This window comes from Cordyceps fumosorosea (genome assembly GCF_001636725.1).
Source record: "Cordyceps fumosorosea ARSEF 2679 chromosome Unknown scaffold_1, whole genome shotgun sequence".
Taxonomy (NCBI): Eukaryota; Fungi; Ascomycota; class Sordariomycetes; order Hypocreales; family Cordycipitaceae; genus Cordyceps; species Cordyceps fumosorosea.
In genome coordinates, this window is record NW_017387301.1 from 725,474 (window position 1) to 739,774 (window position 14,301).

The following is a 14,301-nucleotide window of genomic DNA, read 5'->3' on the forward strand; positions in this document are numbered from 1 at the left end:
CGCGTTGAGCTCCGTGTTGTCCAGGACGCCCATCTGCGCCAGGCGCCTGCGCTCCATCACGCGCCGCACCAGCAGCGCAAACGTCTCCTCAATATTCACCTCGAGCCGCGCGCTCGTCTCCATGAAGCCGCAGCCGCGCCTGCGCGCCCAGTCCAGCCCGACCGCCGCCGACACCTGCCTGCTCTGCTGCAAGTCGCACTTGTTTCCCGCCACGATCTTGACCGGCGGCACCATCCGCGGGCCCGCCCCCGCGCCGCGCCGCTTCGCATCCGCCGCGCCGGCGCCGCCGAGACCGGCTTTGCGCGCGCGCTCCGCGTTGTCCAGCCGCGTCTCGGCCTCCATGTCGATGAGGTCGTTGAAGTACTGCAGGGCGTCGAGGGAGTCGCGCGAGGTGATGTCGTAGACGAGCAGGAAGGCGTCGGCGCCGAGGTTGGAGCTGGCCCACATGCCGCGGTACTCCTCCTGGCCGGCGGTGTCGGTGAGGGCGAGCGTGTAGGCGGCGCCGTCGACGCGGCGCGAGACCGAGTAGCTGTCCTCGATGGTCGGGTCGTAGTCCGAGGTCCACTGGGAGCGCACGAGGCGCAGCGTGATGGAGGACTTGCCGCAGCCGCCGTCGCCGCAGATGGTGATGGAGATGGGTGTCGGGGGCGTTGGTGTAGGCGTCGCATGGTATTGCTGCGACGGAGGGGGCGGCGGAGGCCCGGGCTGGTAGTAAGAGGAGGCCATTTGCTTGGACCGGTTGTGATGATTTTTGTTGTGCGAAACTTTGAGTTTTTGTTTATTTGTCAAAGAGAAAAGGACCTGGGCCTGCCGGCGCCGGGATGACAACGTGGAAATACTAGGAAAGTTGTCGTGATCAACTGCCGTGTTTCAATTAATTAATAGCGTACGGAGCACTCCCGATGGGCGGCCACGCGAGTGCTTGCGCGCGGACGCTTCTGACCCAAACGAGATTGGAAAAATCCCTGCGAAAAGGACGTCGCGGACGAACGATGCAAGAGATGAGGTGCTTGAGCGCCGATACAAGCCAGCTGGTGATCAAAGAAGCCCCTCAGGCGAGGCAGACACGTTGTATTTCTCCGTCGCTTGCCGTCTCCGTTGGGTCGAAAGAGGAGGGAGGAAGAGGCCCCGGCGTCGATTGTCGCGTCCAGGGGGTGTGTTCGGTGGTGGGGTTTGCTGGGAAGCGGCACGTTTTGTTATCTGGATGGTATGCTTGGTCTGGGTAGATTGCATAGAGCAACGTGGCGGATGAGACAAGTGCCTGAGAAGAGGAGGAGCACAGCCTTTGTGATGAATGATCAAAGGGTAAAGGAGAAGAAAAAAGATGAGGCGTGTGTATTGGGAGGTACATACATACATACATACAGTAGGTAGGTAGTAGGCCGCTGTAGTACATGGATGAATAGGTAGACCGCGGGGACGACGCCTTCTTGTTCCCCTTTTTACCCACGGATAGTCGGCCGGCCACAGCCTCGGATGAAAAGGCAAAAACAAAGAGCCTATTTTTTTATACGAATTAATATAAACAATCAATAAGCCATGTGCCACAATGAGACAGAATGGCGCTGGGGCTGGCAAACACCTGCCGACCGACGCAGGGCGCGTCGTCATAGTTAGGAGGTAAGTTAGTCAGAGGGGGAGGGGAGTAATGAGACACTGGGGGACCGCCAGCATGGTTCCGAGGTGGCCCTTGCTTGCTACAGGCAGTTCGCAGCAAATCTACATACATCTCGCTAATTTTTGCCCGTATTGCATGCATTCAGTGATCGCAGGGATATCACCAACAAAGCTGGTCATTTTGACTCGGGTTGCGGCTGTGGCGCGGCCAGGTTCCGACACCGCTGGTCCTATCACTATCAGTAGTTCAGAGTTATATAATAATCACACAACACGAACTTGGCCGGCTTTTTTTTTCTCTCTTCCCATATCCCGACCACGGCACTTGTCAATTCACCCCTCGGTCTCTTTCCTCTTCCCATCTTGGACTTCCCTACATGAACGACCCCTGCCTCTCTCGTCTCAACTTGCCCAAGCTCAGACTGTGGCGGACGCCCGTGCTCTGCATAATCGCAAAACGACGTACAGAGCGTAGACATACGTACGCAGCGGCGCAGAAGAGCCAGACGTTCATGCCAGGGCTGATCAATAAATTGTCTTTGGCCTGCAGCCTGAATGATTCTCTGTTGTCGCGCCCGATAGGTCGCGGGCCTGAAAGCAAAAAGAAAATGCACCACCTGAAAACAGGGTCGCCCCTCCTTGGAGCTACTATAATAAACAACAGCCGAGTTGCAGGGAGGGCATATACACATATTGTCCGTAAACTTGCTTGCTTTTTTGTAATACGTCTGTTTCAACTACTGATATCCCTTTTGTTCTCATTTAGAATTGCATTTTAAAACATTTCTTTTTGTTGGTTCATGTTTGTTTGCTCAACAATGATGCCAGCGGGCACGGCACCTACCCCCATAGCATTGTAAGTTTTATTAGTGGTTGGGCTTTGTCCTTGCCAGCAACTTCAGGCTGCCAAGGTCGGCAATAATCCCGAATTTCATGCAATCTTATGCGCCTTCTCATTCGTACTTGCGCATAACCTGTCGGCCCATACACAGCCTGAATCGAACAATCTACCTGAAATGAACAAGGAAAATTCGCCCACCACTTCCCCGCCTTACCTTTCTACCCCTGCGCCGGGTACGTTCATCCTTCATCCCCATACAAGCCGAGCGACGTTTAAAACTACGCCACACCTACATCGTGCGTTTACTCGCATGTCAGAAATACCCATGTATTGGTTCCATCCATACACAATGAGAAGAGTTTTCTAAATACAGCCACGGCAAAAGTTGTCCTCGGCTTGAAGGGGCATCTGCCCTGGTGCTGCCACCCAGGTATCAAGTCTCACTACACGACGCAGTGACTGACTGGTCCTGCGAAAAAGCAACGGAAAAGTGAGATATGCTTGCCAACTCCCGAAACGCCCGAAAAAAATGACTGGTCAAATATTGAATCACCAAAATGCGTCCAAAATGCGTAAAAAAGAAACCAAATCCCGCGACTCTATCCTCTTGACCTCTAGGTAGAGAGAAAGCCAACGCCCGCAGCAGCCCATGCCCGTCTATGCCTTTTGCTGCTCGGCCGCCCAGTCCTTCCACTTCCTGTACTCGGCGTAGTTGAGCGAGCGCTTCTTGCCCTGGTACCGCGTGAGCCTGAGCGCCAGCTCCGGCCAGCGCGCGCGGCTGCCCGTCCACCCGGCCTTGCGCGCCAGGCTGAACAGCGTCTCCTCCTTGGTCCACCCCTGCTCGGCCGCGATGTCCGGCAGGTACGTCGCGCCGTAGCGGCGGCCCGCGGCGTCACGGAACGACAGCCGGATGCCGTGCCGCCCGACCTCCCAGTCGAGCGCGTCGGCCGCCTCCTCGAAGTCGGTCAGCAGCGTGACGGCGACCTGCAAGGTTGACAGCTCCGAGGCGGTGACGGGCGGGAAGCGCGTGTCCTGCAGCGCGGAGATGAGCGCGTACTCGGGAAGGCCCTCGGCGAGCGGCTGGCTCTCAAAGGTGCCGATGCAGCCGCGGAGAGAGACCCCGTCGTCGTCAAAGTCAGAGTCAGGGTCAGAGTCGGGGTCGGGGTCGTCCGGGGAGGCGTTGTCGAGGGTGTTCCAGGTGACGAAGAGGGGCGCCGAGGTGATGTTTGCGGGCGTCAGCGAGGAGGAGGCGGTCGTGGCGGGCGTGGATGCCACGAGGGACGTGGAGGATGACGATGAGGAGGAGGAATCGCCGTCGGCGGCGGTTACGCGCTGCAGGGCGGGGTCTTTGGGGGAAAAGGCGGCGGGCGGCGCGGTCGAGCTGTTGTAGACGGCCCAGGAGGCGCGCAGCTCGTCGAGAGACATGGCTCCGGTCTTGTTGAGCGCGGCGTCGAGGGCCTCGAAGCAGAGGAGGCAGTGTTCGACCGTGGCCATGATTGTTGCCCAAACGTGAGGGGTAGCACGCACAGAACGGGAGCGACGGCAGGGGAAAATGTATTGTGTAATATTTTTTTCTTTTCAAAATTCTTAGGAGTAGGAAAAAGAGGCCCTCGACCCCTGATCTTTCTCAAGGTCTTTGAGCTTCTTTTTCCCAAATGCGTCCTGTACAAAAGTGTACGAGGTGCAAACGATGCATATGCATTGCGGGGGAGAGAAAGAGGAAAGAGGGGAACGAACAACATGTCACTGCGACCCCACCTCGATCATGGACCCCGCGATGCAAGCAGCCAAGCAAACTCAACCTCGTCCATCATAGCTGGCTTGAGCTATAAACGTGGACACTAGCAGTGAACTCGTGGGTTCTTTTTTGAGGTTATTCCTCTTGGATAATGATTAGGGCTGCTTTTTCTTGCGAGAGTTGCCCCCACCCATCCGCCCAGTCGACCATTGCTCGTGTTGCTTGACGCCGTTTGCGCTTGTCACTGCATAAACCTGACTTTGCACAATTCGCCATCTTCTCCCGGGTGAGGTCCGTAGAAAGAACATGGTCCGTGTTCAAAAATAGAATGATGCTAAAATTTATTAGTCATTCTCGTACTCCCTTTCTCTACTACCACAATCAACTCCAGACTATACGATGCCGATCAAGCCGGCGATGATACCCAGCACAAAACCTCAACCACCCTGGGCCGCATCATCACCTCGCCACTTCTCTCTAACTAGCGCACCAGCAGCAATGCCTCCAAGCACCAGCAACATTTCAAATATCGCCTCCCTCTTCTTTCGTCTGTTCATCTGCGCCTCTCTCGTCTCAGCAACACTGCCCGTCGCGGGACCCGGGATAAACCAGCTCTGAAGCACGCCCGCGTTTCACCCCCGAGGGGCTGATTCAAGCAGTCCCCGCTGCACCACGGCAGCAAAGGGCCTCGAACGCCATACCTCGCCACAACAAACATCTCATCGCCAACTCGTTACACAAATCATGCCCTCCGAATGGGGGATGACAGATGCCAATCGGACGGGCCTTTGCAATCTTTCGTCAGCCCTCTCCAGCTTGATACTCTGTGGCTGGTTTGAAACTTGGCGGGCATATCGAACCCGGTTTGAGAGCCATGGCCTTTTTTTTATCTCGTCCACACTTTTTTTTTGTCCCTTTCGTCCCTTCCTTTCGGGTGTCATCTCGAGTACGGGCATGGTCCGGTCTCGTTTTGACTTGGCCTGGTCTTTAGAGTTGTCATCAGACAGCCTTGGCCACCAACCGACGGGTCGTCCAACTTCCGAGCCGCAGATCCCGTCTGTGATTGAAGGCAGTCAATAATTGCAATTCGTCACTCCTGTATCGTGGCGCAAGGTGCACCGACGTAGAATATAATAACTCATTGTCCTGTAAGTCGTAGTCGTTCTATTCCTTCTCGACCCTCTCTCTCATCCTTCAGCTCCCCAATCGTCCTTCATTTAATTTATTCTTTCTCTTCGATATCAATCCTTCTTTTTCAACCCTACTTTAATTCTTCTCAATCTTTCAAGATGCAATTCACTGCCGTGACCTTCCTTGCTCTCATTGCCGCCGTTGTCGCCGGCCCCGTTGGTAAGTATTCGGTCCATTGTAACAGACTCTTGCTAACTGATAACTTCTCGTGACAGCTCCCCGCCAGGCCGACGAGGGCAACCAAGTCACCGTCGAAACCCCCGCCATGACCGATGCCAACGGCAACATTGTTCCCTTTGACGCCGCCACCGTCTCCCAGCCCAACCTCGACGCCGGCTTGTAAACGGCTGATATAAGAGGTGGAAGACGATGGGAGCAGCAGAGAGTCTCGTGTTGTTGAGCAACGGAGACTCGGATACCCTCTTCATGGAAATGAGTGGAGAGACGGGATCGTATTAGCGACCTTATAGGATAATAAAATCTGCTGTGTTGTCTTCCTCCAATAACCTCATTTCATTCTCTCCGCTGTAGAGCCAAAGATGCCGTTAATACACAATCTCTTCCCGTTGAGTTTATGTCACTAGAATACGAGGGCATCCTAATACTAGACCCTGTTTTGGACTTGTGGAGGGAGTGACAGTAGAAGCCATTTTGGCCTACAGGGTACTAGACAATAGCCGGCGACAATACTCTTGACGCAGATTACAACCTCGGTGTTTTTTTTTTTAGATACCACCCTTAATTCTTCACGTTTTGCTTGACTAGCGGCCGGTATGCAGCATCCCACATTTGCGCCCTTATCCATTCTCTGAGTTCACCATCGTCGCGGGGGATGTCCTTCTCCTGCGCGAGGTTTTCCTCCACGGCACATTGAATCACCTTGGCAGCAACCTCGACACTCACTTCGCGCACGTCCTGCACATCAGGCAAAAGAGCGCGCGCAGGGTTCCCCAGGGCAGGCGACTTCAGCTTGAGCGCTTCGACGGCTGCGACCAGCATCTTCCGGGACACGAGCCGGCTACGAGACAAAACGGCGCCGAGGCCGATGCCAGGAAAGCAAGTAGAGTTGTTGCACTCGGCTAATAACACGGGGAAGAGGTTAGTTCTCTGGAGTCTAGGACCTCGGACGAGTTTACTTGCCAATCGCAAACTCATGGCCCCCGTACTCGACTGGAGGGAACGGGCTACCGGTCGCGACGAGAGCCTTGCCGTCGGTCCAAGTGAAGAGGTCTTTTGGTCGCGCTTCGTGTAGACGAGTTGGGTTGCTCAAAGGAAAGACAATGGGCCTCTGGACGTGCTTGGCCATTTCGCGAATGACCGTCTCGTCGAAGGCGTTTGGCACGGTCGATGTTCCAACTAGGACATGCGGCTTGACGCGCTGGATGACAGAGAGCAGGCCATGTTGTTTGTCGGTTGACCACTCGTCCGTGTCCCTTGCAATTTCCGCTTGGGAAGCAGTCAACTTGTCGCCGTGCGACTTGAGGAGAAGGCCGAGTTTGTCGATGCACCTGCGTCGAGCGTCTTGTCAGAATACACATCCCCAAACTTGTCCCGTGAAACCGCGCACCCAAAGAACCGGAGAATATGGGACATTTTCTACTTTTTTCTGAGAGGAAACTGTCGATTGTGGGGGACTCACCATATTTGCTTGCGCGCATCCTCTCTGGATTTGTCTGCTTGCCTGGCAATGGTGTCGGCGAGTTGGTCTGCAATCCCCATCCCAGCGGTGCCTGAACCAAATATGACGGCCCGGACGTCCGTGACCTTGACGTCGCTGACATGTAGTGCAGCAAGAATAGCAGCAACGGTGACACAGCCGGTACCTTGAATGTCGTCGTTGAAGCATGGTATCTGAGACTGATATCTGTCGAGGATTCGCTTTGCATTTTGGATGCCAAAGTCCTCACTTGCAAAGTCAATAAAGATGAAAGAAGAGCCGCGTATCCAAGTAGCCTGTAAGGTAATTTACTTACAAATGAATATAGGCATTTGGGTATTGCTTGCGAGCAGCTTCAATGAATTTGGACACGAAATTGTCGTATTCTTTGCCCCGTACACGGCGCTCTTGCAACCCGAGATACAGTTCGTCTTTGAGTAGGTGCTCATTCTTCAGGACTTGATTAGTCGCTGCACTTGATAGCTGATCGGGGCTCGCTGAAATCGTACATTGGTGCCGCAGTCCAGGACGACGGGAAGCTGACGTGATGGGTGAATGCCAGCGCACAAGGTCGCAATGGTCAGTTTCGCGGCGGAGATGAGGATGGCACCGACGCCCTGATCTCCGATGCCTAAGATCTGCTAGAAGCTAAAGTCACTCTGTTATACTCGCTTGCAATTTGGGTTGCCCTACTTCTTCGCCGTCGCTGACTACAATATAATCGATATCCTCGGCGTTGCCGTAAGCAGCCAAGCACTCGTCAATTGCATCCTGATCGCGAATGTTGAGAAAGCAACCCTCCGGCTTTCTGAACAGACGAGAGTAGTTTTGAATGGCATCTGCTTCGGTGGGAGTGTATATGATACTAAACATTTCCTTTAAGTGCGTTTGGAGAAGCTGTGTAAGATTTCAAGGTGAGCTAAAGCATTGCAGCGACGAGCACGAGGCGAGGCTCAGCAGACCTTGTAGTACAGGACCTCGTTCTGCACCTTCATGCTGGCCATGAATGTGTTTTTGGAGAGGTCGTCACCGCAGCTGGAATATTGCTGGTAGGCACGATCAGCCTGCTCCTCGAGCGTCTGGATCTTGGGCGGCAACAGTCCGTGCAGCGCAAACGCTTTGCGCTCATCGTCCGGGAAAGCAGAGCCTTTATTGTACCGGGCAAGGGAAAGCAGCAACGGACCGGTAACTGAGCATTGCAATGCGTCAGACGCCGCGCGAGGCAGATGGCTAAACCTGGACGATGGCTCCGCGGCAGACATATTGAGGGGCGAGATGAACGACGGGCGATGGCAGTGATGGTTCATGAACGATTGGAGCTAATAAGGTGCAGAGTGTGCATAGATGATACAAGCAACTCTGCAACGGTAGGAAATTGGGAGCAAGGAGAGATGGTTGCTGAGCTGCCTTGGGCCCATCATGCGAACGTCACCATTCCAGTTGCGGGTGGGCCAAGCAAGCTATAGTTAGACGTTACTATAGCGTAACGACAGACGATCTGCAGTGTGCTTTATCAGGTTTATCATGAGAATTAAATTTACAATAACCTATGACGGAAAGTATCTCCCATTAGCGGACATCACTTTGTATCCTTGCGGCCCTTGCTCATATCCTCTCCAGGTGTGGTGAAGCCTTTGTCGTCAGTAATGTTGGTCGCGGTAGTGACTCCTGCAGCCGAGTCGGGCTCCTGTCTCTTGCTTCCCGGAGCACTCATGTCATGCTGGGGATGGGTGAAGCCGCTCTGGTCGACGCGGTTGGTGGCCGTGGTGATGGGGCCGGTGTTATCTTTCTTCAGGCTCTCGCTCCCCGGCGCCGAGCTGTTCATGGAGGCTTGATCGACTCGTTCGCCTTTGTTCTCTGTTAAAAGCTCTGTCAGCGGCCGTAGGCAATGTGTTGCGGGGTGTATTGTGTTTATGTGAGGCATCTCCGGCCTAGAGGGAAGCGCGGGGCTTCAGTGCACATATTGTGTGGGGTGGGCATACCTTTGAATGATTCCATTTTCACGTACAAAGTCGCCTAAATTCGGGTGTTTGATGATGAAAGTTAAAGGCCTGCACTGGAAAGGATAGCGTACTTGTAAGCAGTTGATTGCTCATTTATCCATGAGCCTCGGTTGACAGAGTTGGTGAGGTGATCTGTAGCTCATCATGACATACACATGGTGTAGGCGGAGAGGAGTCCACCTCAAACGCGACGTCTTTAGGAATACAGTGATAAACTATTGAAAATAGTATGTTTTAAAAGAGATGGAAAGGAAATAAAGTAAAAATCACAATGGGTTTTTTTCGACCGTAACTTGCCGCAGACTTGGCTGCTTGCCTACGCATTCATCCGAGTCCGCCAGAGTTTGCGCAGAATTCGTAAGCTAGGCTTTCCATAAAATAGTTATTTTAGATTAAGTAGTTTCTCCTTAAAATCACATTCTTTACTATATTTTCTTGCCAACACCATGAACATCATTCTGCCCTTCCAAACGCCTCGTCAAAGCTGGTCAGGGTGCAACGGTAGCGGAACTTGTTGTCGCGCTGCATCTCCACAGCCTTGCCGCACGACTCTGCAGAAATCGGCATCTTCTCGACCCAAGGCCTGACCCCCTTTTCCGCCGCGAGCTTGAGAAGCGCCTCCATCTCCTGGCGGTTCCCGAGGTGACTGCCCGTCAGCTTCGGGGCGCCGCCGGCAAACAGCCCGGCCGACATCTGCGGGAGCGGCTTGTCGGGGATGCCGACCATGTGGAAGTCGCCGGTCGGCTTCACGATGGACAGGTAGGTGGACATGTCGAACTTGTCGGTGGCGTCGGCGCAGTTGAGGACGAAGTCGAACTTGGCCTTCCAAGGCTCGTTCCAGCCGTCCTCGGTGGTGAGGATGACGCCGCGCGCGCCGAGGGCCTCGCAGTCCCGGACCTTGGAGGGCGAGTGGGTGAGCGCGTACGTCTCGGCGCCGAGGGCGGCGGCCCACTGCAGGCCGAGGTGGCCGAGGCCGCCGACGCCGACGACGCCGACGCGCTTGCCGGGCCCAACGCCCGCGCGCACGAGCGGCGAGTACGTCGTGATGCCCGCGCAGAGCAGCGGTGCCGCCGCGTCCGTCTCCAGCTCGTCGGGGATCCGGAAGGTGAAGTAGGCGTGGGCGCGTATGTGCGAGGCGAGGCCGCCGTGGGCTTGGCTGCCGTCCTCGTACTGCGCGTTGTAGGTGTCGACCAGCCGCGGGCAGTAGTTCTCGTTGCGGTCCTTGCAGAGGTCGCACTCGAGACACGACCATACCTGGGCGCCGACGCCGACGCGGTCGCCGACCTCGATCCCGCTGACGTGCTTGCCGACCTTGACGGCCTTGCCCACGACCTCGTGCCCGACGCACAGCGGTCCGGCGTACTCGCCCCAGCCGCCGGTGATGGTGTGAAGGTCGGAGCTGCAGATGCTGCAGGCTTCGATCTGGACGTCAATGTCATCATCGCCGAATGGCTTGGGCTTCAATTCGACTTTGTGGAACTTGTTCCACGATTTCGGGCCGTCGACGCAGAACCCGGTGAATGTGTCAGGATATCCCATGTTGAGTAGCAAATTTTTTTGTTTTGTTTCCTCGAATCGATTGAAGCACACACAAAAGCTGTACTACCGATGCCCAACGCGGTTTAATATATACTCCTCCATTCTGTCCTGCATGTAAAATGGTAGCTTGTACTGCTCATGGTGACGTGGGCTGTCGTTGGTGCGGGTGCGGCTGCAAGAGGAGGAACACTTGCGTCATAGACAGCTCATTGCCGACTCTAGCTGTAAAGATGATGCTGGCTGCTGCCATCCTAGATCGACCGGTCTCGCTTTCTAATTGCTGCATAACTTTTAAAGTTAAATCAAAGCGGAGGGCCATTCAAATCACACCGTATACTAGTTTACCTCACCATCAAGCCCCCATCACCGGATTTAAACCACCGCCGACTTACTTTCTTCAGACTTGCTTTGATCTCTGCGCACGATGGCAACTCAATTCAATAACGGTATGCAAATACTCGGACAAAGCGATGCTATTCTACTTTTCTGATATTATCCTAGAGAAGGACATTCCCATCTCGAAACAAAGCTTCCCGGGCAAAGACCACGATATGCCGAATCCAGCGCCCACCCGCGACCAGCTACCAGATGCACGAGGCAACGCAACAACATACCATGCTGCGAACAAACTCAAGGGGAAGCGTGCCATCATCACCGGCGGTGACAGCGGAATCGGCGCCGCGACTGCAGTGCTCTTTGCCCGAGAAGGCGCCACGTCTTGCATCGCATACCTGCCCGAGGAGGAGAGAGACGCTCAAGACACGCGTGAGCAAGTCGAGAATTTCGGGGGCGTCTGTCATCTGATCGCCTTGGACCTCGTGAAGAAGGAGAGTTGCAAGAAAGTAGTCGACTTTGCCCTTGAGAAGATGGGCGGCATCGACATTCTCTTCAACAACGCCGCTTGTGAGTTGAACGTGTCCATTCGCATCAGGCGCCGCCGGCCCTGACTGACTTGATGACAAGACCAGATGGTGGTGGAGAGAATCTCCGACCTCTCCGAGGAGCAGTGGGAGCACACGTTCAACATCAACATGCATTCCTACTTTTACATGGCCAAATACAGCCTGGAACACATGGGCGCGGGGGCCACCATCGTCAACAACGCCTCCATCAACGCCTACATCGGCCGGCCGGACCTTCTCGACTACACGTCGTCAAAGGGCGCCATCGTCTCCTTCACACGAGGTCTGAGCAATCAGTGTCTCGAGCGAAGCATCCGAGTCAATGCAGTCGCGCCGGGACCCGGTACGTCAATCCGCACCTAACCAAGGTTGTAGTTCAATGGCTGACATGTCGAGCTTTAGTCTGGACTCCGTTGATCCCAGCTACGATGAATGACAAGGCGCAAAAGAATTTTACGAGTCCAATGGGACGACCGGCGCAACCCTCGGAGATTGCCACATGCGTCGTCTTTCTTGTCTCGATGGATAGCTCTTGTGTGAGTGGGCAGACGCTGCACTGCAATGGCGGGGTCGTTGTAAATGGCTGATTTCAAAGCCTGCATTTTTCTCCCTCTAATTGCGCCCCGGACTTGATGTTAGAGACACGGTTGCTGTTTTCCGACACCAGACATGGCAACGCTGCTTATGGCTTGTACGGCTGTCGGACAGACAGCGTCTTACTACGTTTGCCGGCGCCGGCATAGCTTCCCGTTTTGTTGCCTATTTTCTTTTTTAAAAAAAATCTCATGTATTTTTTTGTACATCTCTAGTCCCTTGAATACCGATCAAATAAGCGCGGGGTCAGACCGTATGGTTCAGTCGTCATCTACGGGCTCACAATCGTTCCTGCGAATCAACGCATCTGCCCCAGATGGTCGAAACTGGCGTCCTCTTGACTGCTTGCATTTTGTATCGTGGCAGGAATCATGACGAGTTCTTGGTCACGTTCTTCTTCTCCGACGCGGGCACATTCTCGTGCTTCGGCTGCGTCGGCATCTGCCGCTGGACTTCAGGCCGGGCAGCCTCGTGCGGAGGCTTCGACCTCTTCTCATAGCTAGCGACTGTTAGCTAGTACACGGTAAAACGGCCAACCTTGCTTGCCTGGGCTCATGGGCAGACTGAGAGGCCGCCACAGCCTTGAACTGTCCCTCCTCGCCTGATTTGGTGGTCTTGAAGCGACACTTCGCTGAGATGCGTGCCAGCGTCGGTGTGAGCAGTGCAGGGGAAGGACACGACGAAAGAGAGCCACGGACTGCCCTAGAAATATTGTGAATCATTGTGAAAGTGCTCAGTAGAAACTTTTTGATGATGAATTCATCCCTTGAATGAGATGGATTAGGAGTCTCATTTATGGCAGCTGCAATCCGCTACTGCTGATGCAGGAACCGTGACGTCAAGATGATTCTGGCATTACACACTTGCCCTTGCGATCGTTTTGTTTCGTCGCCCGTTGTATTTCTAAAAGCCGAAGAAGGTGGCACTAGGTTCTAACTAATAAGCTTAGAGGGCGGAACAGACAACCCCAACCAAGACAACTTTGACACAGCAAGGATGTATGTAGACACTTTCTGTGAGACAATGGCACCGGGCCAGTGACAGTGTCCCGGTGCCTACCTATGGGAATTAGCATATCTTATAACTTTTATTGGATATACCCTAGTAAAATATACCCCCAGGTTTCCTTATAGAGTAAGTTAAAGTTGTACTTTGATTCCCTCGCTCCTCGCTGCTCGCCAAAGCCAGTTGCTACCCGGTAGTTAAACCCTAAACACGTACATACAAGCCTCTCTGCAACGAGGGGACACTTTTTAATTTGTCACGCATAACTGCTGGAATTTCACCAATAGAGCCAACGTTTCTGTCATTTCCGCAGGGGTTTTCGCATGGTTCATGCACCATACCTGGGGTGGCCGATCTAAGTGCTGGACAAGGCGGATTGGCCCTGACTCGGAATACAGAGAACACTTGTGAAGCGATGGTTGAGGCTATCTCCTCTGCAAGTACTACTCTGCAGAGCTTCTTTTAGATGGTTGCATTAACTCCATACGCGCAAATGAATTCATGAACATATGTGCGAAGAAGTTAATTATGGTTGCCGCACACGGACCGACGAAGAATAATAAGCGACAGGCCAACAGTGACATGGTTCACTGTAACGTTCCCAAAATAGTACACACATCTGCATCCTCAACCGTAGTGGCCAAAACTTACTACTTGCATGTTGATCGATGCCCTATGCGTGCGATATTACTACTCTTATGACAACCCGCTCAGTCGCCTCCATGGCTAGCGAAGACGTCATGGCAGGCGACTGCTTCCTTCATCTTCACCACTGCAACGCTAAATTTAGGGACAAACGAGCCTAAATAGATTGCCAACGCACCTTACCGAGTACCGTAGTAACGCACCCCTGGCCAGGACAGAAGCAGCGGTCACGACTTGTTGTGGGCGCTTATTTCGGTATGGGAGGCCTTCCCTGTCCGTCAGTCAGCCTCGGCGGGTCGCTAAAGTTCCACCAACAAGTCGCTCATCAGCTGCTGAAACCATCTCTTTGCATAGAATTTTATACAGTGACTTGTCGATGGTGTAAGATATATATACGAGAAAATTATGAAAAGAAAATCCGGACGAGTAGAGGTCCGCTGCTTCTTGAAAAAAAGTTGATCAATGTAACCCCATCGTGACTGCTATCTACACGCATCCAGACCTTCAATATGCAAATCTGCCATGGCGTTCTTGTTAGCGTGCGTTGGCTTTCTCCATCCTTCACTCAG

The 14,301-nt window shown here is 53.9% G+C and overlaps 8 protein-coding genes across 8 annotated transcripts in view; 2 read left to right on the top strand and 6 right to left on the bottom strand.

Annotated features, from left to right (window-relative positions):
• The window catches only part of ISF_00228 (Small GTPase superfamily, Ras type), a gene marked incomplete at both ends in the record, with an annotated part of 1,114 nt that extends 388 nt beyond the window's left edge, over nt 1–726 (bottom strand). The window contains one exon of the mRNA XM_018843835.1: nt 70–726. Coding sequence (XP_018708285.1) covers nt 70–726 — 657 coding nt within the window. The remainder of the gene's footprint in view (nt 1–69) is intronic.
• Nucleotides 727–3,115: 2,389 nt separating this feature from the next.
• On the bottom strand, nt 3,116–3,952 carry ISF_00229 (ammecr1 family protein; the record flags this gene model as incomplete). The annotated part of the gene is made up of 1 exon (XM_018843836.1): nt 3,116–3,952. One exon carries the CDS (start codon nt 3,950–3,952, stop codon nt 3,116–3,118), a length of 837 nt encoding a protein of 278 aa, XP_018708286.1.
• Nucleotides 3,953–5,485: 1,533 nt separating this feature from the next.
• Nucleotides 5,486–5,730, top strand: ISF_00230 (hypothetical protein; the record flags this gene model as incomplete). The annotated part of the gene is made up of 2 exons (XM_018843837.1): nt 5,486–5,546; nt 5,603–5,730. 2 exons carry the CDS (start codon nt 5,486–5,488, stop codon nt 5,728–5,730), a joined length of 189 nt encoding a protein of 62 aa, XP_018708287.1.
• A 395-nt stretch (nt 5,731–6,125) lies between these two features.
• ISF_00231 (Malic enzyme, NAD-binding protein) lies at nt 6,126–8,306 on the bottom strand (the record flags this gene model as incomplete). The annotated part of the gene is made up of 6 exons (XM_018843838.1): nt 6,126–6,466; nt 6,576–6,895; nt 7,027–7,340; nt 7,554–7,685; nt 7,738–7,941; nt 8,007–8,306. The coding sequence occupies 6 exons, from the start codon at nt 8,304–8,306 to the stop codon at nt 6,126–6,128; spliced, it is 1,611 nt and encodes a 536-aa protein (XP_018708288.1).
• A 317-nt stretch (nt 8,307–8,623) lies between these two features.
• Nucleotides 8,624–9,042, bottom strand: ISF_00232 (hypothetical protein; the record flags this gene model as incomplete). Its single annotated transcript, XM_018843839.1, has 2 exons — nt 8,624–8,901; nt 9,027–9,042. The coding sequence occupies 2 exons, from the start codon at nt 9,040–9,042 to the stop codon at nt 8,624–8,626; spliced, it is 294 nt and encodes a 97-aa protein (XP_018708289.1).
• Nucleotides 9,043–9,500: 458 nt separating this feature from the next.
• ISF_00233 (NADP-dependent alcohol dehydrogenase C) lies at nt 9,501–10,586 on the bottom strand (the record flags this gene model as incomplete). Its single annotated transcript, XM_018843840.1, has 1 exon — nt 9,501–10,586. One exon carries the CDS (start codon nt 10,584–10,586, stop codon nt 9,501–9,503), a length of 1,086 nt encoding a protein of 361 aa, XP_018708290.1.
• Nucleotides 10,587–11,010: 424 nt separating this feature from the next.
• On the top strand, nt 11,011–11,851 carry ISF_00234 (3-oxoacyl-(acyl-carrier-protein) reductase; the record flags this gene model as incomplete). Its single annotated transcript, XM_018843841.1, has 3 exons — nt 11,011–11,032; nt 11,088–11,489; nt 11,550–11,851. The coding sequence occupies 3 exons, from the start codon at nt 11,011–11,013 to the stop codon at nt 11,849–11,851; spliced, it is 726 nt and encodes a 241-aa protein (XP_018708291.1).
• A 600-nt stretch (nt 11,852–12,451) lies between these two features.
• Nucleotides 12,452–12,804, bottom strand: ISF_00235 (hypothetical protein; the record flags this gene model as incomplete). Its single annotated transcript, XM_018843842.1, has 2 exons — nt 12,452–12,581; nt 12,620–12,804. 2 exons carry the CDS (start codon nt 12,802–12,804, stop codon nt 12,452–12,454), a joined length of 315 nt encoding a protein of 104 aa, XP_018708292.1.
• Nucleotides 12,805–14,301: the final 1,497 nt, after the last annotated feature.